The 23,806-nt window shown below is 46.8% G+C and overlaps 1 protein-coding gene across 1 annotated transcript; it reads right to left on the bottom strand.

Moving 5' to 3' along the window:
• Positions 1-1,339: 1,339 nt before the first annotated feature.
• Positions 1,340-23,601, bottom strand: LOC309569888 (immunoglobulin superfamily DCC subclass member 3-like; the record flags this gene model as incomplete). The annotated part of the gene is made up of 13 exons (XM_082275879.1): positions 1,340-3,429; positions 5,742-5,859; positions 7,410-7,533; positions 8,675-8,782; positions 11,250-11,438; positions 11,523-11,687; positions 15,133-15,383; positions 15,454-15,619; positions 20,867-21,025; positions 21,124-21,261; positions 21,347-21,477; positions 22,764-22,908; positions 23,196-23,601. The coding sequence occupies 13 exons, from the start codon at positions 23,599-23,601 to the stop codon at positions 2,749-2,751; spliced, it is 2,781 nt and encodes a 926-aa protein (XP_082132005.1). The 3' UTR covers positions 1,340-2,748.
• Between the last annotated feature and the right edge of the window lie 205 nt (positions 23,602-23,806).

The raw sequence follows: 23,806 nt of genomic DNA, 5'->3' as shown, positions 1-23,806 counted from the left end.
TCTACCACCTACTCAACCTACAGAGGGTGAAATTGCATGCTGGGACTATGGACCAACAACTGCCACTCCCCCACCTACCCAACCTACAGAGGGTATCAGTGCATGCTGGCATTGTGTAGCTAGTTTTCAGTCAACCATCAAGGTACCTTCGGTGAAACCTTTAGTCAGTAAGATGTCTTTAAAAATCTGAAATATAACTTAGCTAAATTCCCTATGGACTCATGGGTGTAACATATCTTAACCTGGTGATTTGTTTACATTAAGTTTCTCTAATCTGATCTCCCCAACCTACACAGGGGTGGTAGTGCATGCTGGGACTATGAACCAACAACTGCCACTCCACCACCTACCCAAACTACACAGGGTGGTAATGCATGCTGGGACTATGGACCAACAAATGCCACTCCACTACCTACCCAACCTACAGAGGGTGGAATTGCATGCTAGGACTATGGACCAACAACTGCCACTCCACCACCTACCCAACTTACACAGGGTGGTAGTGCATGCTGGGGCTATGGACCAACAACTGCCACTCCACCACCTACCGAACCTACAGAGGGTATCAGTGCATGCTGGCATTGTGTAGCTAGTTTTCAGTCAACCATCGAGGCACCTTTGGTAAAACCTCCAGTCAGTAAGATGTCTTTAAAAATCTGAAATATAACTTTGCTAAGTTCCCTAAGGATTAATGGGTGTAAGAGTTCTGGACCTGGTGATTTGTTCACATTAAGTTTCTCTAATCTCATCTCCCCAACCTACAGAGGGTGATAGTGCATGCTGGGACTATGAACCAACAACTGCCACTCTACCACCTATCCAACTTACACAGGGTGCCAATGCATGCGGAGACTATGGACAAACAATTGCCACTCCACCACCTACCCAACCTACACAGGGTGGCAATGCATGCTGGGACTATGAACCAACAACTGCCACTTAACCACCTACCCAACCTACACAGGGTGCCAATGCATGCTGGAACTATGGACAAACAATTGCCACTCCACCACCTACCCAACCTACACAGGGTGCCAATGCATGCTGGGACTATGGAAAAACAACTGCCACTGCACCATCTATCCAACCTACAAACGGTGGCAGTGCATGCTGGGACTAATGACCAACAACTGCCACTCCACAACCTACTTATGATGGCAGTGCATGCTGGGACTATGGAACCACAACTATCACTCCACCACTTACCCAACCTACAGAGGGTAACAGTGCATGCTGGGATTGTGTACCTGATTTTCAGTCAACCACTAAGGTACCTTCGGTGAAACCTCATTTATTACCAATAAAACAGTTGCCTGTGCAGTTCTTGACTGTTCACAAATGTCTGACACAGATCAGCCCCTGCTGCCTCACAACCTGGCCTTGCTACAAAGTTACAATGTACAGTCTGATCACTGAGGGAGGGGAGACTCAGGGAATGTTTCCTCCTGCCTGCAGCAGACTGATGACATCATCTTAGCCTAAGCAAAGTCACTGCACCATGGCTAGTGCCTACATATCCACTGTAAGTCCTGCACCAGGAACTTGTAGAATTGGGTTTTATCTTCGTATAAAATGGACCTTGGCTTTAAACCAATCGTAGTTGGCCTGGTGTCTAGGAACTTAACCTGAACGAGACAGAGATGGGTGCCAAATCATTCAGTCCTTGGCACTCTGCATTCTGTATGACTACCAGCAGGTGGCGTGATAATCTCAGAGAGACTTGGAGACCCAACAGTTGGGTTTTGTTGAGGAGATGTTCGAGGCACCATGAGGTTAAGGGTTAAACGTGTTTCCTTTGGCAGGCGGCCCTCTGTTACGGAAGACATTCACAGAGTCAGAGTGGGGGGAGGGCTAGGTAGCATAGGAATGAATAGCTCCTTGTTGGGGAATACAATGGATAGATGTCTGTTTATTCGATACTCCGTATCCTGCTTTAATCTGAGTCCTTTGGTCCATCTGAGGCTCTTTCATTCGTTGCCGGTTAATGCTAAACAACTTTCCATCATTTACGTCAAGCTAGAAACTAGTCAAACATTAAAAAAAAGACATGAAAAAATCCTTTAGAAATGTTACATTGTTAAATTTGGTCAAAAATATCTTAAAATTCTTCTACCGAACACGGTCACAAAAAAAGAGCCACTAAGGGGGGAGACAGATTGGAGGAAGCTGGTGGGACCATGAAGCTCTGTTTACTAATTAGCGATTGTTCCTAATTAGCGCGTGAAGTCGTGGCTCCGTGGCTTTGTGCAGATGCAAGTCCTCTTTTATAGCTCCGTAAATCCGGGTCAAATCGATGAACGCCAAAATGGCGTGGGAGACAATCTGGTCTATTGACAGGATGCGTTGACCCTTTCCGTGTGTGAGAAGCTGCTCGTTTGACTTTTGCTGTCCGGCTTCTTTGGCTGTATAATGGGATAATGTATCCGGAAGAAGAGAGATTAGACAGGATCCCTAGATGAAAAGTCTGTTGAGTAAATCAACCTTTGGTAACCAATGATTAAAGCTACTGTGGGGTATTTTTGACTGAAGACATCCAGGAATCCAAGTCAGTGGAGTTTCATTTTTGGTCAGGACACCTTTGTCTGAGTATTGGAAGTCCTGATTTCCCGTAGTGTCGATGGTTTTGGCTCCTAGTGGAGTAGGTAGTTTTTGTTGAATAGAAAGTATTGTCTCTAAAGTTCTTCTCTTTTTTTAATTATTTTTAGTGAGGTAGCTTTTTTGGCTGAAGAATAGGTGAGTATTTAGAGTTCAGATCTGAGGACCTTGAGATGGTTCATGACTTTGGTCTCTTTGAAGACCTTGAGATGGTTTGAGACTTTGGTCTTTTTGAAGACCCTGAGATGGTTTGTGACTTTGATCTTTTTGAAGACCTTGAGATGGTTTGAGCCTTTGGTCTTTTTGAAGACCCTGAGATGGTTCATGACTTTGGTCTTTTTGAAGACCTTGAGATGGTTCGAGACTTTGGTCTTTTTGAAGACCCTGAGATGGTTTGTGACTTTGATCTTTTTGAAGACCTTGAGATGGTTTATGACTTTGGTCTTTTTGAAGACCCTGAGATGGTTCATGACTTTGGTCTTTTTGAAGACCTTGAGATGGTTTATGACTTTGGTCTTTTTGAAGACCCTGAGATGGTTCATGACTTTGGTCTTTTTGAAGACCTTGAGAAGGTTCGAGACTTTGGTCTTTTTGAGGACCTTGAGATGGTTTATGACTTTGATCTTTTTGAAGACCCTGAGATGGTTTGTGACTTCGATCTTTTTGAAAACCTTGAGATGGTTCATGACTTTGGTCTCTTTGAAGACCTTGAGATGGTTCGAGACTTTGGTCTTTTTGAGGACCCTGAGATGGTTCATGACTTTGGTCTTTGTGGCATATTACGTCAACAACTCTTCGAAGTGGCGAAGCGGCTTCTGGCGGGCTTGTGGTATTCTGCAAGAGCAAGAAACATCGAGCACAAAGTGTTTTTAGATGTTGGAGAGAGTAGGGAATGGTTAGAACCCCTGTCAGAGTTTTTATTTGGTGTCCATGTCATCTTGAGGAGATCTCTCTTCACTGAGACAAATGCAGATGAGCCGCTCAGGTGAGGATCTATAATCAGGTGCAGGTCAGATCCGTAGTCTCCAGCAATATCTTCAAACACAAAACGATGACCGCACACCAATGTAAGTGAACATGTGAAGTTTATTCACCACTGTAGATCCAAAACTGGACATCAAAACATCACAGACAAGGTCTTTGTCCATGATGTTTGGATATCCAGTTTTGGATCTACAGTGGTGAATAAACTTCACATGTTCACTTACGTCGGTGTGCGGTCACCACTTTGTGTTTGAAGATCTCTCTTCACCTTCTGCTCCACCGATACAACAAGATGAGGAAAATCCTATCATAGTTGTCACCAGAACTGGTGTCCCCTCTATTCTTGTTTCAATGACAACTCAAAATTTGAGATGACACCACGCCGACGGTAGGGTCCAAAATGATATATTATTAGATAATCAGTAGAAAAAGAAGGCCAACACATTTCAGGGGTTCCCCTTCGACATACTGACTTGTGTTGTAGTCCTAATGAAAAGGGAAAGTCTAAACCTCTGAAACACATTTATTCCTCTGCTGATTATCCAATTAGACACCATTTTGGACTCTGACTATTGGCGTGGCACCTTTACTGCTTCCTATATAGTTGGACTTTTCTCAAGACCTCCTCCCCATGGGAATACTCTAAGCCAGGGGTGTCAAACTCAATTTAATCGCGGGCCGCATCAGCATTATGATTGCCCTCAAAAGGGCCGGTAGTATCTGTAAGACTAGATGTCAAGAGCATCCCCTACGCTTACATAAGACGTCAAGAGCCTCACCACCATCAAAAGTTGAGTCCCCCACCCTCCCTTACATCACAGTGCACCTCCCTTACCTTGTGGTGCTGCTGGGAAGAAGCTGGAGGCATTGCTTGAAAGCAGAAAGTATAATGTCTGGAGGAGGACTGGAGCTCTCCTGCAGCTACAGGAGAGGTGCGAGGGCCACATAAAATGGCCTGGAGGGCCGGATTCGGCCCGCGGGCCTTGTGTTGGACACCTGTGCTCTAAGCTGTCTTCCAAAGCAAGTCAGCTTTAAACAACAAGACAGTGTTTTACAACAATAGATCATAATAAGAGGAGAAGTAGGGCCTCTCTTGTAGGTAAAGCTATAAAAACCTGACAGGGGTTCTAACAGTATTTTAATTTAAAAAAGTTTTGGGTTTATATACGCATTAGTATCACTGTAGCCATTAAAAATACTAGGTATGCTGAATCTTGGTGGGATAACCTGGAGAATAAAGGCCCGTACACACGTAGCGATTGTCGGCCGTAAATATTCGGCCAACGTCCAAACTGCCGATTGTAGGCTTGTTAGTAAGATACTTCCGACAACCAACTGTGAATTTTCGGCCGAAAAAAATCTGGTGTGCATGCTATAAAATTTTTGTTGGCCAACAAAGAACGGCCGATTGTTCCTCAGTTAGTACAGATTTCAGCAGACAAAAATCAGATGAGCAAGACTGGGCATGCTCAGAGAAGAAAAAACACACGGAAACTCAACCATCACATGACATCACTTCTGAAGTTGTTTTTTGTTGGCCAACAAAAGTCCAGTGCAAGTCTAGAGCACATTTCAACCAACAAACAACACTGGACAAAAGACGGCCGATCGGTTGGCCAACAATCTGTGTGTGTGTACGGGGCTTTAGAAACTATGCATGATGCTCTATAAGAAAAACAGCAAGAATAACTGAGGGAGGGTAGGATTATGAAAGAGAATTGCAAAAACTGTAGGAAAAAACTTTTGAAGAAGAAAGGCCATGCCCACATACTGTCATTGGATACCTGAAAACGTGTAGCGAGAAAGAAATTTAGAAGAGTAGAAAAACTCTAAGATCCAAAAAATAGGCTTCTAAAGAATTTGTAATTTTAGGGCTTGTTTCTGAAAGTTTGTATCTCCACCATGTTTATGGATGCCTCGTGTGGTCTACCTGCTGGAAAGCTAATTATTGTTCATAGGAATTCCAATTAGAGGACCTAGACACATTTATCCCTGAATTCTTTTCCATGACTGAACATCTAGAAAAGCGATAAATGAATAAATGTTTACTGGGACTTTGAGGCAGATGTGTCAAACTTCCTGGTGAGATGATCCTCCAGATATTGAATGAAATGGACCCTCCTCTGCAATACCCGTTATTGGGATCCTGACACCTTCCTCACCTCTGATAGAAGCTCCACCACTTCTGCTGAAGTCCCGTCCTCGGCCATCATACTCTGATTCTGTTTGTTCTCCACAACATGGCTGGTGGCCCAATTGGGTTTTTTCATGCACAAGAGGCTTCAAATGGAAATCAGAGGTGGTTAACAGCCATACAATGAATGCAAATCATGCACTGCAGTATACATTATATAGGACAGCCTTTCTTGGGGAACCCCTGCAAAAATGAACTCATCAGGGGTCGGTGGGAGGAATTCCATTTACATTGGCGGTCAGCAGAAAGAACTCAATTCTTACAGTGGTGAATGCCACAGGCAGCTAAATGTCCATTGGTGTCATACCACTGGTTCTGCCAAGTGCGGTTTGACCTGGAACCTGAAGGCACCATAAGATGGGGGGGTCATGCTGAATGATAAAATGAAACAGTTTGACAAGGTATGGGAGCCGTGGCTCCGCTATCTCACTGGGGGCAGCTAATGGAGTCTGGGGCATCGGGATTTTGGGGAGGGGGGGGGCAGGGCGGGGTCCTACCAATTCTCTTCCTACTACTTTTTTTCCTTTCTTCTCTCTTGCTATTCCATCTTGTTCCTATCTCTTTGACCCTATGGATGTGTACCGTTGGCCCACTTGAATTTTCTCACATCCGAACCCTACATGTGATTACATAAGTAGCACTGGGGCTGGGGTACGGCAGTGGGCTGAATGGCTTTTACTACTTCCCACATTTTTTAGCCCCTATTACTTGCTGTACTATGATGCTCGCATTCCCAATGCTTGTTCTTGTTGGGTATAGTTCTGTAACCTGTTGAATTGCATATAGATTTCTCACTCTCCTCGGACTATGATACATAGCGACTGCCTAGGCTGCGAGTGTCTTTTTCGTACGTTAATATTTTGTACTTGCAGTAGGACAATTGTGACTGTTATGCCTATGTTAACGGTATTTCTTTCTGTACCTTTGATGTTTTTTTTATTCTCATAAAAATCTCAATAAAAACCATTGAAAACGAAGATGGGGGGGGGGGGTCTATCAGCCTCAGGGAACCCCTAATAACCTATGGAGGAACCCTGGTTGAGAATCCCTACATATAGTCAAATGTTTGTTGACAACTGACCATCACACTTGTATTAGTTGGTTGGATATCCCAAAATCTTGGGCATCAATATGGAGCCTCTCCTCCCCCATGGTCATTAAGATAGAGTTGCCCCCTTTGCAGCTATAAAATCCTCCACTCTTCTTGGAATGCTTTCCACAATATGTTTAAGGGTGTCTGTGGGAATTTGTGCCAACTTGTGAGGTCGGGTACTAATGTTGGCCGGGAAGACCTGGCTCACACATCGGGCCTCACGTTGGGCACCACAAAAAAGACCCATTCCAATTCATCCCAAGGGTGTTCAGTAGAGTTGAGGTCAGGGCATTCAAATTCCTATACACCAGACTGGTCAAACCTATGTCTTCATAGAGCTGGCTTTGTACACAGAGGCACAGTCGTGGTGGAACAGAAAAGGGTCTTCCCTAAATTAGGACAGGGTTGGGCACAGTTGTCTACAATGTCTTGGATGATGTAATAACCGTACCATTTACTGGAAACACCTGAACTCAGCCCTTGGGGTAGGAGGGTCCATATACTTTTGGCCATATAACATCTCCACAAGACGGTCATTCTTACCTCTTCCAATGCACCACAAAGAGCAAGAGAAGACAGAGGACAATACAAGCCCCTCCAACATGGATTCCTAGTACCAGTCCCGACATTGTCTCTCCTTCCTCACAATGACAGGCTGGAGCTGGATCTGCAGGCAGTAGAAAAAGGAAAACAAATTCTGAATTGATACATGCAGGCAGGATATGGGTTCTCCTTTACTAGAAACAATTTGAGGAACATTACTTGCCCAGAAGGTTGTTGGCTACGGTGGTCTAAAATAAGGATACATTAGTAGATTATCTAAAACTGCTCCCAAATTGTTGTCTTTCCTCATAAAAGTTGGCAACTGAAGAGTTCAGAAGATGTTCTTCTTGTACCCATAAATGTGTTTATATCTTGAAAGTTGCAGAAGTCTACAAAACCTTTTACATTTTCTTTTTCTTAATTCTTTTTTTTTTTACCATCGGCATTGTCACCTACGTAGGTGCTTACCATAAAATAAACCGAAAATATTAGCCATATATTATTTCTTAAATGGGTTTGTGCCCTGTTAGCTTTTGCAAAGTCCTTATGAATATTGGCCCGTACTCGACTGACATTAACCCCCTACAAAAGATTTCCAATTGTCCCAGTTAGAAAATGTACAAATTAAGGAACCTAATGAAACCCATGTTTTGGGTGGTGATGATAGTTTCAACCATTATTACCATCTAAAAAACCCCTTGACGACGTCAGCCCATGACGAAACGTGTCGGGAGGAGCCTACGGCGACGCTAGCCACCACGAGGAGACGCGGCGGCCATCTTGTTGGTGGGATACGGACGCGGACCGCAATATATGGGGAACTTCCATTCTGCTATACTGATTCAACTACCATGTAAGCAGTTTATTTACTTGCGTGATAATAAACAGTCTTTACATAATACGCTATGAGGATACTCTTGCTTTGTTTCACTTGGGCATACTTGGAGAGGATCGTTCCTGTCACCCTGGAAGAGTGCTGATTTGACTTTACAAGTGAATGCTGGACATGACCTTTGTAATGAGGGTCCATGTCATTCGGTAAGAGGCAGTGTGTCTTTCAGCTTGGTGGTGGTCTTGAATCTTTCAACCCTTACACATATTCTTGTGGAGTTGATATTATCACCTTGTGGACTTTCCCTGTTTATGGACTTGCATCGTTTTTGATTAGCGCTACACCCTTGCTATATATATATATATATATATATAAACCTGAAAGACCTGAAGAATATGTCTCACCACCCCCAGCATGCCCTGCAGATGGTTACCTGGTGCCATGTTCCAATTGGGCTTTAGTGACACAAATCGCTGAGTGCTGTTCCCATCACCACTGCTGCTAAAAGCCACCAATTTGATCTCGTACAGATTGGACAATTCTGGAAGACAAAATGCAGAAAGGATGATTATTTCCAGAGTCAGGAAGGGCAGTTTAGGAGAGGTGATGGTGTCAGTTATATGAAACTGTGCTGGAGAAAGATGTTCTGTTCATCCTCGGAGAAGCTTATTTCGATCAAAATTGGGGAAAAATTCTCTTTTTTCCAACAATCTATTAACCCAAAACTCCAGCCAGACCTTTTTTTTTTCACTAAGGATAGAGTAGTAGAACATCTGACAATGCTTTTTTTGATGTCCTGATGATTCTGTTCTTGTCCTGGTGTCAAAAGGACAGAAATCAAGAGAAAATTTTAAGTAGACAGAGAAAATTTTGTCAAAATTTTACCTAAAAAAGATTGGCTAAAGACGGTTTACAAGAAGGTCATTAGCACACGAGATCGTTGTGGTTGGGCCCTTAGACATCCTGAGCCCAGTAACTGTTGCCCTTCTATCGGTACATCTTATGATGGGCCCTGGAAACTCCCAGGGGCCAATATACCAAAGCAGTTGCTTTGCATTGGCCTGTAAACAACCAATCAAGCTGAGGTTAATTTAGACCAGCCTTTCTCAACCTTTTTAACACAGAGGAAACCTTGAAATAACTCTACGGTCTCAGGGAACCCCTGCTAAAATCTACAACTCTATGATACATTAGTGTTATGGTCAGTGGGAAGAATGCTCCTTACACTTGTGGTCATTTAGAAGAACTACACTCTAAACAGATAGCTAAAAAGATCCATGGTGTCAGTGGGAACTTATCTAAGAGGCAGAAGTTGCTCTATGTTCAAGGAACCCCAGACAACCTCAGGAGGAACCCTGGCTGAGAAACCATGCTCTAAATGTTAATCACTTTAATCCCTGAAGAAGAGCTACATTTAAGTCCTGCGCTGGGTCCTGAAGTCTGGAGGTTTTGTAGAGTTTTGAGTGGCATAAAGCCTCCATTCCTGGGCCCACGTCTTACTGAGAACCAGACCTTATTATTAGTTTCAACTATCCACAGACCATTATGTGTCAGTGAGCACTTATCTGGAAACAGAAAATGCTCATTGCTCAAGGAACCCCTAGAAACCTTAGGAGAAACCCTAGGGTTCTTCCATGGAACCCTGATTTCTTTAGACCCCTTTTATTTTATTTTTAGTAGTGGATAGAATGGGAAAGATTTAGGACCTCAGTCTTTCTCCCCAATGGGTGACCAAAGTGATGGAAATCTGCCACCAGAGCAACAATAGGTGGCACATTTTCCAGTAGGTCCAGCAATTCTGGTGATGACTGTCGAGGAGGGGCTGTCTCTTATGTTAGAGCGATTTCTCCCACGTCCTGTTGTTTAATGGAAGGCGTGTTGGTAGAGCACTGGACCCAAAACCTCAGGATCGAGACTTTAAAAAAGTGGTGCCCACCGGTGGCCCACGGAGCCCTCTGATGTGGCCTGCGACCATCTGCTCTGAGATGGCAGGTTGCTGACCCGCCATCCCAGAGAATCAGTGCTGTGGATGGAGTCAGCACTGGAGGAAGCAAGCGGTTGTAGAGGGAGCAGGAGCCGCATAAGCCGATGCTTCCTCTATGGTGCTGGCTCCTGTCCAAGGCGGGGTGCAGGTAAACCGCAGCACATCCGTGTAAAAGCCGCCTTACACCCCTTTCACATAATTGGTCCAAATGGGTCCGCCTGTCGGTTTTTCAGGTAGACCTGATGGGACGCTCCATTCACCTCTATTGAGTGGCTGATGAAAACGAACTTGTGTCTATTTACACCAACCTACCTCCAATCCGATCCGCTAAAAAAAAACAGAAGGCGATCGGTCTCCTTCCATCTGGGTGGATCAGAGGGCTCATAGAGCAGAGCAGGGGCTGTGTCCGTGTCTGATTTGTATATGCAGAGCAGACACTGACCTATCATCCGCTCCCTCAGCGGATTCCGCTCCGTGTGAAAGGAGCCATATAGGTAGCTCAGGACAGTAAGAGTATTTACATAACATTGTGGCCCCGACCGGTTACCAAATCACTCAAGTGGCCCTCGCTCTTCAAAATGTTGAGCACCCTTGCTATTAAATCCAGATTTTAGAGGCAGCTCTGACCCTCAGTATACTTAGGGGTCCCCAAAGTAACCAGAAGAATGAGATCATCAAAGACCATGTGAATTCAGTAAATTTTTATTGCACACAAAAGAAAGTCTCAAAAAAAGAAAATGTGTTTGGGGGCTCGGCACGCCACCCTTCATCAGGGCTGAAACGGAAAAAAACTAATACATATCTGACTTAGTATAAGAAGACCAAGTCACAAATGTATTCTTTATGGTTTTCCTTTCTAGCCCTGATGAAGGGTGGAGTGTTGAGCCCCTGAAATCAATTGTTTTTTTGTGGCCTTCTGTCACGTGCAAATTTATTGGACCCACGTTCTATCTATGGTGGTCCTGTCCTGTTGTCCTACTCTATCCAAAAAATGCTTTGGCTGTGGATATACTGCACTTCTTACCAAGGCCATGGAAGATGAAGGAAGTCTGGTTTCCCGGCAGAGTCTGAGTCCCCTGGAAGGTTATGGACGGTATCCTGCGATATTCCAGCCGGTAACCCTGAATGGCCGATCCAGCAGCAGCTGCACCCCAGCTGACTTGTACGGCACTTTCATTGACAACAGTGACTGAGAAGTCCGGAGTCCTAGGGACTGTGGAAACCAGTAAGATAGATCAGAACTGGTCATTGATGGCCATAAGAAAACAGTCTCCCGAATCCCAGGTATAGAGTTTACCTCTCCCTGGCGTTGTGACGACGATGGATCTGGAATCCCGGCTGGTTCCCAGGGGAGAATATGCCCGCAGAAAGAGGACGTAATCAGTGGAAGGTTCTAAATTGCTCACGATGTGCTTGAAGGTCATCTTACTTAGAGCTTCCTGCATCTCCTCAGTGCTGGCATCTGGAATTGTACAAGAGATCAGTCTTACACCGGCCACCATATCAATGGATCGGGCAGTGAAGGCCAAAAAGGCCACTTATGTAAGAATCAAAATATTAACACAAAGCGGGACTTTTAGGGCGCCAGGAACCACTATTTCACTTGATAGGTACGACTCAATAAAACATAGATTTTATTTCCTATCAAGTTAAAAAAGTGGTTTTAAAAACCATCACAAAAGATGTGATTTTCAACAGCAGTACAGCAGTTCCGTTTCACATGTTTCACCATTGAGGCTTCCTCAGGAGTCTTATAATTGCTGCATGTTGCTAAACCTACAGGTAAAAAGAGCAAACAATCCTTAGGTGGATAATAGTGGCATACATAAGTACTCTCTCTTTAGCATTCTCACCTGGTTCAGTCTCTGGTGGCCCACTAGGTATAGGATAAAACCCGCTGACGCCGGCGGGATGGGAGGGAGATAAAAGTGGCGTTTGGACACCATTACTGACTGCGGATCCACGCTTAAAGGACTTTTATCCTATACCTAGTGGGCCACCAGAGACTGAACCTGGTGAGACTGCTAAAGAGAGAGCGACAGTATCTACTAAGCTGAGCTATGAGAGGTGGCAGATTTTTACAGTGACAGGTTTCAGCTTTACCTCTCTGTTACCTGACAGTGCTCTATTGTGGCATTTATTGAGGAGTTTTCTGCCCACTTGTTGCTATCTTTTAGGAACCACTTAAAGGATTCCATATTGAAAGACTTCTTTTTGAAGTCCCAACCTTGATTGGATAAGAGGAGATTGAAAATGATGGCATATCTTAATAGAATTCATGGAGATGTCACATGGGTATCAGGACAATATCCCCCCGGAAAACATCCCCCTGGACATAATCCCCCCGGGACAACATCCCCCGGGACAATATCCCCCCGGAAAACATCCCCCTGGACATAGGGTTAGGGTAAGGGTTAGAGGGGGCAGTGCCATCTTAAGAGCATTAAAGGGCCCCGGGCAATGCAGTGCACCGGGGCCCCGCCTACACAATCACTATGAGAATAAAAATGCAAATTATGGATAAGGCGATATTTATTGGTACAGCAGTGCCAGGCTAATGACAGCTTCCAAGTTCGGCGGCTGGGTCTGGTGAAAACACACATGGACAGGAGTCAGACTCCACTGTCCTGTGTGTGCCTGTTCCCGTGGAGGCGGACAGGCATTCCTGCAATTGTGGGCTCCCCCTTCACGGCCCAAGTGGCCTGACAGCAGCGCAGGGCCAACAGGTGCTTGCCACCTGCTCAGTTCGGCGATGGGATGCGCATGGGAATTGGGACTAATGCTTGGCTGGGTCGCTGGGCAGGTGGGGCCCCCTGGGCAAGTGGGGCCCCCGGCAACTGCCCAGCGTGCCCATTCGGAAAGATGGCCCTGAGAGGGGGGATGTTGTCTAGGGGGATATTGTCCGGGGGGGATGTTGTCCAGGGAGGATATTGTCCGGGGGGGGGATATTGATCTGGGGGGATATTGTCCCGGGGGATATTGTCCTAGAATCGTCACATGATCCCCAGGGCTGACTTTAAGACAGGGCAAAAGGGGCAGCTGCTTCTGGCCCAGCCATTGTGGGGCCCAAAGCAGCTGCCCCTTGAACCCGCACTGCCCACAAACAGTGGATAGGTGCATTTGGTAGGGCCCAAGAAAATATTTGCCCAGGGTCCACTGAAACATGCAAATAAAAAAGATATATAAAAAAAAAAAAAGAAAAGAAACACGGGCAGTGGGAACTGAAGCTTCCACCCTTTTGATGGTCATTGGAGAAGTTTTCCCTTAAATTGTTGGTCAATAAAATGTGCCTCTTCACATTGGTGGTCAGTAGAGAGGGTCCCACTTACAATGGTTGTCAGTAGAGAAGGTTCTACTTCCATTGGTGGTCAGTAGAGAGGGTCCCACTTACAATGGTTGTCAGTAGAGAAGGTTCTACTTCCATTGGTGGTCAGTAGAGAGAGTCCCACTTACAATGGTTGTCAGTAGAGAAGGTTCTACTTCCATTGGTGGTCAGTAGAGAGGGTCCCACTTACAATGGTTGTCAGTAGAGAAGGTTCTACTTCCATTGGTGGTCAGTAGAGAGGGTCCCACTTACAATGGTTGTCAGTAGAGAAGGTTCTACTTCCATTGGTGGTCAGTAGAGAGGGTCCCAGTTACAATGGTTGTCAGTAGAGAAGGTTCTACTTCCATTGGTGGTCATTGGGAGAAGGGCCCCTTCATACTTGTGGTTAGGAGGAGGAATGTCCCTTATCATTGGTGCGTAGTGGAAAGAATGCCCCCTTACAGATAGCTAAAAAGCTCATGAGTGTTAGAGCTAGCTTATCTGCTAGCCAGAAATTGCTAATTACTCACGGAACATCTAGCAACCTCTGGAGAAACTTTGGGAGCCTATGGCACTCTTGTTGACAATGGTTGCAGTGAACCAAGAATATGTACTGTGTGGCCAAAAGCATATAGAGCTGTCTCAAATTGTTGGAATTCAGGTATTTCCAGTAAAGGCTACTGCTAATCCTACAGCATACAAAGACATTTTAGACAATTGTGTTCTTCCAAGCTGAATACTGTGCCACTGTGTACAAAGGCAGCTCCATAAAGACATTGGTTTGACCAGTTTGGCGTGGAAGAACTAGAGTGTCCTGCACAGAGCCCTGACCTCAACCCTACTGAAGTCCTTTGCAACTTATTCGAACACCGATGTTGAGTCATGTCTTCTCAGGCATCATCAGAACTTGACCTCAACCCTACTGAACACCTTTAGGATCAACTGGAATGACAATTGTGAGCCAGGTCTTTTTTTGGTGCCCAATGTGCAAACCAGGTCTTTTTTTGGTGCCCAACGTGAGGCCCGATGTGTGAGCCAGGTCTTTTTCTGGTGCCCAATGTGCAAACCGGGTCTTTTTTTTGGTGCCCAACGTGAGGCCCGATGTGTGAGCCAGGTCTTTTTTTGGTGCCCAATGAGCAAACCGGGTCTTTTTTTTGGTGCCCAACATGAGGCCCGATGTGTGAGCCAGGTCTTTTTTTGGTGCCCAATGTCCAACCCGGGTCTTTTTTTTGGTGCCCAACGTGAGGCCCGATGTGTGAGCCAGGTCATTTTTTGGTGCCCAATGAGCAAACCGGGTCTTTTTTTTGGTGCCCAACGTGAGGCCCGATGTGTGAGCCAGGTCTTTTTTTGGTGCCCAATGTGCAAACCGGGTCTTTTTTTTGGTGCCCAACGTGAGGCCCAATGTGTGAGCCAGGTCTTTTTTTGGTGACCAACGTGTGAGTCAGGTCTTCTCATCCAACATGAGTATCTGACCTCGCAGATGGGCACAAATTCCTACACACACCCTCCTATATCTTGTGGAAAGTCTTTTCTTTTTGGCTCTATAAACTTATAGTCAATTTTTGTCTCTGGATTACCCTTGGACAGCTCTACCATCTCTTACCCCCATCTTTACGAATGTGCAGTACGTATCCGATTATACCGTCCATGACCTCTGGTGGAGGCTCGGCCCACGTCACCCGGACGGAGGTAGCAGAAACGGGGACAGCGATCACTTTCTCCGGGGCTTTTGGAGAATCCAGTGGCAGAGTGACTGCCAGACGGGCACTGGCTTGAATCGTTCCGGCACTGTTCTCGGCGATGCACTGGTAGAGGGCCTCATCTGCAGAGGTGACCCTGAAGAGGGTCAGAGTGCTGCAGAAACAGGGTGAGCTGATTATATTGCACACACAATGAGGAACAGAAGGATATGGCGTTCACTTACCGGTTGTCAGCACTCAGTATGGCATTCTTTTGGGGACTTAGGTATTTCCCATTCTTCAGCCACACAAGAGTGGGTTCAGGAGACCCTCGCGCTTCGCAGGAAAAAGTGGTGTTGTCACCGGGAGCATGGCTCACCGACTGCGGCCATTGCACAAACTCTGGTGGCGCTGTGAAAGAAAAAGGGGATGTTGCCGTTGTTTTACTTACAGCTGATTGGTTGAGGTGACCAGCACCAATAGATATACACAGACTGCCAATACGAACCTCCCTCTGCTACTTTCCTGGCTGTCTCTGGCTTCAGTACTTAACCTGGGGGGAGGAAAAACAGCAGCCTGAGGTGCCAATTAACCTAGGCATGCTCCCGATTGGTACTTACTGCTCTTTATAATTCACATACAACTGCTAAAAGCAGCCTATTCAGCCCATTCACAACATTTATAAGGGGTAAGTGTAAATGCAGGAAGAGTCTGGATAGGGCTGGGTGTCACTGCGGGGATAGGGGGATGATGGAAGGGTTAGTGGTCCTCTGCAACAGACTTGGATGCCATCCCATAGAGCAGGGGTCTTCAAACAACGGCCCTCCAGTTGTTCAGGAACTACAATTCCCATCATGCCTGTGAATGTCAGAGTTTTACAATGCCTCATGGGATATGTAATTCCGCAACAGCTGGAGAGCCGTAGTTTGAGGATCCCTGCCATAGAGGATGACGTTTCTGTAGGGGTAAGGTTTTTTTGAGGGGGCTGGGGGTCTCTCCAGGAGGCTGGAGACTTTGCAGAGGCATTATTGGAGACTGGAAGGTGTTGCAGGGACTGGGGAACACTGTGGGAGGTTAGGGGCAGTGATAGAGGGCTGGAGTTCTGTAGTAGGGCGCAGGGCACTGTGGGAGGTTGAAGAACACTTTGGGGGGGGGGGGGCACTGTGGGAGGTTGAAGAACACTTTGGGGGGGGGGGGCACTGTGGGAGGTTGAAGAGCACTTTGAGATGCTGGATGGCACTGTTGGATGTTGAACAGCATTTTGGGATGGCAAAAGTGGCACTGTGGAAGGTTGAAGATCACTTTGGGAGGCTGGGCAGCACTTGGGGAGGTTGAAGAGCACTTTGAGGGACTGGATAGCACTGTGGTAGGTTAAAGAGCACTTTGGGAGGCTGGGGGGCACTGTGGGAGGTTGAAGAGCACTTTGGGAGGTTTAAGAGCACTTTGAGAGTCTGAGTGGCACTGTGGTAGGTTGAAGAGCACTTTGAGATGCTGGGCAGCACTTGGGGAGGTTGAAGAGCACTTTGGGAGGCTGGGGGGCATTGTAGGAGGTTAACGAGCACTTTGGAAGATTGAACCGCACTTTGGGATGCTGGGTGGCTCTGTGAGAGTTTGAAGAGCATTTTGGGATGCTAAGGGCATTGTGGTATGTTAAAGAGCACTTTGGGATGCTGAGTGGCACTGTGGGAGGTTGAAGAGCACTTTGAGATGCTGGGCAGCACTTGGGGAGGTTGAAGAGCACTTTGGGAGGTTGAACTGCACTTTGGGAGGCTGGGCAGCACTTGGGGAGGTTCAAGAGCACTTTGAGGGACTGGATAGCACTGTGGTAGGTTGAAGAGAACTTTGGGAGGCTGGGGGGCATTGTGGGAGGTTAACAAGCACTTTGGAAGATTGAACTGCACTTTGGGATGCTGGGTGGCACTGTGGGAGGTTGAAGAGCACTTTGAAAGGATGAGTGGCACTGTGGGAGGTTGAAGAGCACTTTGGGAGGCTGGGTGGCATTGTGGGAGATTAAAAAGCACTTTTGGGTGGGTTGAAGTAAACTGTTGAAGATTGAGAGGTACTGCGGGAGCTTGAGGGGCACTGTTGGGACTGAGGGGCACTGTTGGGACTGAGGGGCACTGTTGGGACTGAGGGGCACTGTTGGGACTGAGGGGCACTGTTGGGACTGAGGGGCACTGTTGGGACTGAGGGGCACTGTTGGGACTGAGGGGCACTGTTGGGACTGAGGGGCACTGTGGTCCACTTTGGAAAGTTTAGAGGCACTATGGGAGCTGGGAGGCCCTGCGAGACATTAGGGGATCTTCAGCGGTTTGGACACCCAGTAGGAGGGAAGCCAAGGCTTGGCAGTGGCCCACGGCCCAGGTGATTGACCACCACTTCCCTCACTAAAGTGACTGCGCTCTATATGAGTTCTATTGATCTTCAACCATGGTCTACTGATAAGTCCAATCCCCCCATCCCCCGATATACATGGTTTAGCAATAAAAAAACTTGACTGAGTCGCTAATTCCTTCACAACTTCACTTTAATAAAAACCGACTGACTTTTCTATCATTAAATAATCGTTCCCCTTTCTATGGAGAGTAAATAGGAATTCCTTAGTGGTCGGTTTTTCCCGGCACATTGGATGAGAGCCACCACCGGCACCAAGGATGTTCCTGACTACACAGCAATTTGTCCTCCAGAGCTTGCACTCTAACACATCCAAGAGGCTCTGAGTGATGGCAGCTTGGTTTATCCCCCAAGGGGCGAGACTGATGGGCGCTTTTGTGTTGGGCACAATGAAATAAAAATTCAATTGCCACGTCCAGCTGTCCAGGCATGAACCCCCCCCCACCCCCACCCCACCTTGCTGCTCTATTGCACCGCAGACTGCGGCGGCTGTGGTGGGAACGGCGGAGGATCCCAGATGTGGCCGTCACACAGCCGCTGACACGGAGGTAAAAGGGCCAGTCGGGTGTATAGCATTGTATCTCATTAACGTCAGCGGTCATTCATCAAAAGACGGAGGAGGGGGGGACACAGAAGGGGGGCGCAGACGGAAGAGGGGGAGGGGAATCCGTGCCAAAGAATAGCCAGAGGGCGGGGCGCAGGACGTGAGAGCGCAGGCCAGCGCACACAGGCCATGAAAGGAGTAGTAGGCACAGGTCCCTGGGGATCAGAAGACGAGGCACAATGGCGGATAAAAGAGAAGAAAGGACAGAATGGACTAACGGGGAGTAAATAAGGGACAATAGGGAGTTGGGGGGGGGGGGCGCTCTTGTTGGCTATAGAAGGAGCGCAATGAAAGACCAGCTGGAGGCTCCACAATGCTGCACTTCCTCTTCCACTTCCTCCCCATGCCCGGGTGCTGGGAATCCTGTCTGGGCTCGGGGCAGCCAAGAGCAATTACCCCCCCCCCCCCAAGAACTTCTGTGCAAGGCCAGGACTCTCAGGACTGGGGATAATGGCCGATACATGCCACTAGGGGGGTTGTATCTATGCTAATAGATTGTAAGCTCTTCTGTCATCTGTATCCTTCCTTATACCCAAATAGATTGTAAGCTCTTCTGTCATCTGTATCCTCCCTTATACCCAAATAGATTGTAAGCTCTTCTGTCATCTGTATCCTCCCTTATACCCATATAGATTGTAAGCTCTTCTGTCATCTGTATCCTTCCTTATACCCAAATAGATTGTAAGCTCTTCTGTCATCTGTATCCTCCCTTATACCCAAATAGATTGTAAGCTCTTCTGTCATCTGTATCCTCCCTTATACCCATATAGATTGTAAGCTCTTCTGTCATCTGTATCCTTCCTTATACCCAAATAGATTGTAAGCTCTTCTGTCATCTGTATCCTCCCTTATACCCAAATAGATTGTAAGCTCTTCTGTCATCTGTATCCTCCCTTATACCCATATAGATTGTAAGCTCTTCTATCTCTGTATCCTCCCTTATACCCAAATAGATTGTAAGCTCTTCTGTCGTCTGTATCCTCCCTTATACCCATATAGATTGTAAGCTCTTCTGTCATCTGTATCCTCCCTTATACCCATATAGATTGTAAGCTCTTCTATCTCTGTATCATCCCTTATACCCAAATAGATTGTAAGCTCTTCTGTCGTCTGTATCCTCCCTTATACCCATATAGATTGTAAGCTCTTCTGTCATCTGTATCCTTCCTTATACCTATATAGATTGTAAGTTCTTCTGTCATCTGCATCCTCCCTTATACCCAAATAGATTGTAAGCTCTTCTGTCGTCTCTATCCTCCCTTATACCCATATAGATTGTAAGCTCTTCTACCTCTGTATCCTCCCTTATACCCATATAGATTGTAAGCTCTTCTGTCATCTGTATCCTCCCTTATACCCATATAGATTGTAAGCTCTTCTACCTCTGTATCCTCCCTTATACTTTGAGCTCTTTCACCATCTGTATCCCCCTTATACCCCAATAGATTGTAAGCTCTTTTGCCATCTGTATCCTCACGTATTGCCTAATAGAATGTAAGCTCTTCCACCCCTGTATCCCCCTTATACCCCAATAGATTGAAAACTCTTCTACCCCTGTATCTCTTTAGTACCCTAATAGGGTATAAGGGGGATACCAAAGGTAGAAGAGCTTACACTCCATTAGGGTATAAGGGGGATACCAAAGGTAGAAGAGCTTACACTCCATTAGGGTATAAGGGGGATACCAAAGGTAGAAGAGCTTACACTCCAATAGAGTGTAAGCTCTTTTACCTTCTGTATCCTTCCTTTATCTAAAAAGATTGTAAGCTCTTCCACCTCTGTATCTCCCTTATACCCCTATAGATTGTAAGCTCTTTTGCCATCTGTATCCTCACGTATTGCCTGATAGAATGTAAGCTCTTCCCCCTCTGTATCCCCTTTATACCCCTATAGATTGTAAGCTCTTCTACCCCTGTATCTCCTTAGTACCCTAATAAGGTATAAGGGGGATACCAAAGGTAGAAGAGCTTACACTCCATTAGGGTATAAGGGGGATACCAAAGGAAGACGAGCTTACACTCCAATAGAGTGTAAGCTCTTTTACCTTCTGTATCCTTCCTTTATCTAAAAAGATTGTAAGCTCTTCCACCTCTGTATCTCCCTTATACCCCAATAGAGTGTAAGCTCTTTTACCTTCTGTATCCTTCCTTTATCCAAATAGATTGTAAGCTCTTCCACCTCTGTATTCCCCTTATACCCCTATAGATTGTAAGCTCTTTTTCCATCTGTATCCTAACGTATTGCCTGATAGAATGTAAGCTCTTCCACCTCGGTATCCCCCTTATACCCCTATAGATTGTAAGCTCTTCTACCCCTGTATCTCCTTAGTACCCTAATAGGGTATAAGGGGGATACCAAAGGAAGAAGAGCTTACACTCCATTAGGGTATAAGGGGGATACCAAAGGTAGAAGAGCTTACACTCCAACAGAGTGTACGCTCTTTTACCTTCTGTATCCTTCCTTTATCCAAAAAGATTGTAAGCTCTTTTGCCATCTGTATCCTCACTTATTCCCTAATAGATTGTAAGCTCTTCTGAGCGGTTGGTTTCTGCTCTATATATGACCCGTGTCTTGCAGGGACCTCACCTCGTCTAGGGTGGCACCTCATCCTATAATATATCATGGAGGGGACACAGAATATCCTCCCAGCCGGGACTCACCTTGGACCAGTAACATCCCCTGAGCTGTGCGCCGGACCCGCGTCCCCGGCCGGTTAGCAGCGCAGACGTAGACCCCAGAATGCTTCACAGACACGTCTGATATCATCAGGTTTCCGTTCCCTAAAACCTGGATCCCTTTCACCCCGATAGATCGCCCGTCTGGGGAAACAGAATAAAGCGTTCGATTGTTGAGGTCCTAATAAGGATGGAATCTCCGGTCATGATAATCCTGGTAGCAGAAGAAATGTTTTTCTTACCCAGTCGGCTCCAGGACACGATTGGACGTGGGTTGCCTGTGGCGACGCACTCCAAGATGGCGGTCTGGTGGACGGTTAGCGTTAGGTTCTGCGGCCCGGAGAGAATGACCGGCTCTTGGTTACTGGGATTGGTGGAGTCTGTTGGGAACAGAGAACAGGTGGTATGCAGTTGAGGAGTCCTTCCTAGGGAGGGGGGGGGGCGGGGGTATATCCATTGACTTACCTGTTAGAGTCAGCCACGCCTCCTTGCTGTGTCGGCTGTTGGCCGGGTTCCTAGCCAGACATCTGTAAGTGCCAATGTCCTCGTGTGTGACACCCGAGATCTGCAAAATGCCATCTGGGAGGACGGTGTACCTGGATAGAATCAAACTTTTATAGTTTTGGGGGGGGTCACACTCAATGGAAACCCACTTTGGGTCAAACTTTACTTCCCGGGTGCGGCCAACATACATGAGCCAAACACAATGGCCTCCCTCCCTGCTCCCTATAGAGCACCCCCCCTCCCCCCACAATCTTTCCAAGATATGCACTTCACTACCCACCGTACCCCAAAATCTTCCTTTTATCTATCAGACAACTCAGATTGTCAATTCTCATAACACTCACTAATGTCATCATAAGAGACACTTCGGGGGGTAAAGAGGACACTTATTAAGAGACATAGGAGCAAGGGGGTATAATAGAGGGAGGATTGGGGTATAATAGAGGGACAGAGGGGTGATTGGGGTATAATAGAGGGAGGATTGGGGTATAATAGAAGGACAGAGGGAGGATTGGGGTATAATAGAGGGACAGAGGGGGGATTGGGGTATAATAGAGGGACAGAGGGGGGATTGGGGTATAATAGAAGGACAGAGGGAGGATTGGGGTACAATAGAGGGACAGAGGGGGGATTGGGGTATAATAGAAGGACAGAGGGGGAATTGGGGTACAATAGAGGGACAGAGGGGGGATTGGGGTATAATAGAGGGACAGAGAGGGGATTGGGGTATAATAGAAGGACAGAGGGAGGATTGAGGTATAATAGAAGGACAGAGGGGGGGTTGGGGTATAATAGAAGGACAGAGGGAGGATTGGGGTATAATAGAAGGACAGAGGGAGGATTGGGGTATAATAGAAGGACAGAGGGTGGATTGGGGTATAATAGAGGGACAGAGGGTGGATTGGGGTATAATAGAAGGACAGAGGGAGGATTGGGGTATAATAGGACAGAGGGGGGATTGGGGTATAATAGAAGGACAGAGGGAGGATTGGGGTATAATAGAGGGACAGAGGTGGGATTGGGGTATAATAGAGGGGTGTTTGGGGTATAATAGAGGGGTGATTGGGGTATAATAGAAGGACAGAGGGGGGATTGGGGTATAATAGAGGGGTGATTGGGGTATAATAGAGGGGTGATTGGGGTATAATAGAGGGGGGATTGGGGTATAATAGAGGGGTGATTGGGGTATAATAGAGGGACAGAGGGGGGATTGGGGTATAATAGAGGGGTGATTGGGGTATAATAGAGGGGTGATTGGGGTATAATAGAGGGGGGATTGGGGTATAATAGAGGGGGGATTGGGGTATAATAGAGGGGTGATACGGGTATACCCTGGGAAGGTTGTCTTTATTCCCGTGTCTTCTACGTGGTGGCTCACCTGGGGTCAGAGGTCATCAGGACTGTGCGGTTTCTCTCCCAGGTTATGGTGGCTTTAGGGACAGATGTGGTCCGGCACTGGAAACGAGCGACTCCCCCCTCGGCTACGGCCATGGGTTGGGGGTTCAGGTGGAAGTGGGACAGAACTGAGGAACGTAGAGAGAGAAATGAGCATGAATCTTTATCTGGCAGTGTGTGAGGATCTCCGTCACCCCGATACACTACTGCAGATCACATGACGTGCTTAAAGAATGCCCAGGTTCGTGAAAGGTGGGCAGAGCCTCTGTATTGCTATGGAAACATTTACATTGTATCTTTAAAAACCATCAAAAATAACATTTTATTTCCCTCCCCCCATTGACTACAACGCACTTCACCAAAATTGCCAAATTCTCCAAATTGCCAATGAAAGCTCTCGTCTCCGACCACTTACACGCCAGCTGAACCTTGGCCTTACGGCTCAGCAGCCTCCCGTATCGGTTCTGGGCGGAGCAGCTGTACTCTCCAGCGTCCGACGCGTTTCGGTGCCCCTTCTGGAAGTTTCCGATCCAGAGTGATCCATTGCGGAGCTGCTGGCTATGGGGGGTGCGGGGGAGGGGCTCGCCGTCCTTGTACCAGGTGGTGTTGATCGGCGGCTCCCCTTCCGCCAGGCAGTGAAGGGTCAGAGGCTGATTCCGTATCGCCACGGTGTCGGCCGGCTCCACGAGGAAGGAGAGGTCACCGCTGAGAGCGGGAACTGCGGTAGACAGAAAAAAAAGGAGGAAATAAAGTCCGTGTAATGTAAAACCGCCAGCAGCATTGATACTTTCTCTGAAAATGCCAACTTGCCTGGCTGTCATGCTGATCCTTTGGCTTTACCACTTTCCAAGTCCCTGCCATGAAACATGTAGCAGGCGGTAAAGTCCACGCTCCGGATTTCATACCAATTCGGAGATGGGGAGTGGTAAAACCAGCGGATGGGACAGTATGCGCGTTTTAATAATTTTGGAGTGAAGGCAGCCAGAGGGTGTTATCACCACCCACAGAGCATTGCACCAGTCGGCA

The sequence above is a fragment of the Pelophylax lessonae genome (genome assembly GCF_965119305.1).
Source record: "Pelophylax lessonae genome assembly, chromosome: 13".
In the NCBI taxonomy this organism is placed as follows: domain Eukaryota; kingdom Metazoa; phylum Chordata; class Amphibia; order Anura; family Ranidae; genus Pelophylax; species Pelophylax lessonae.
This window is presented reverse-complemented; position numbering and strand designations above follow the sequence as displayed.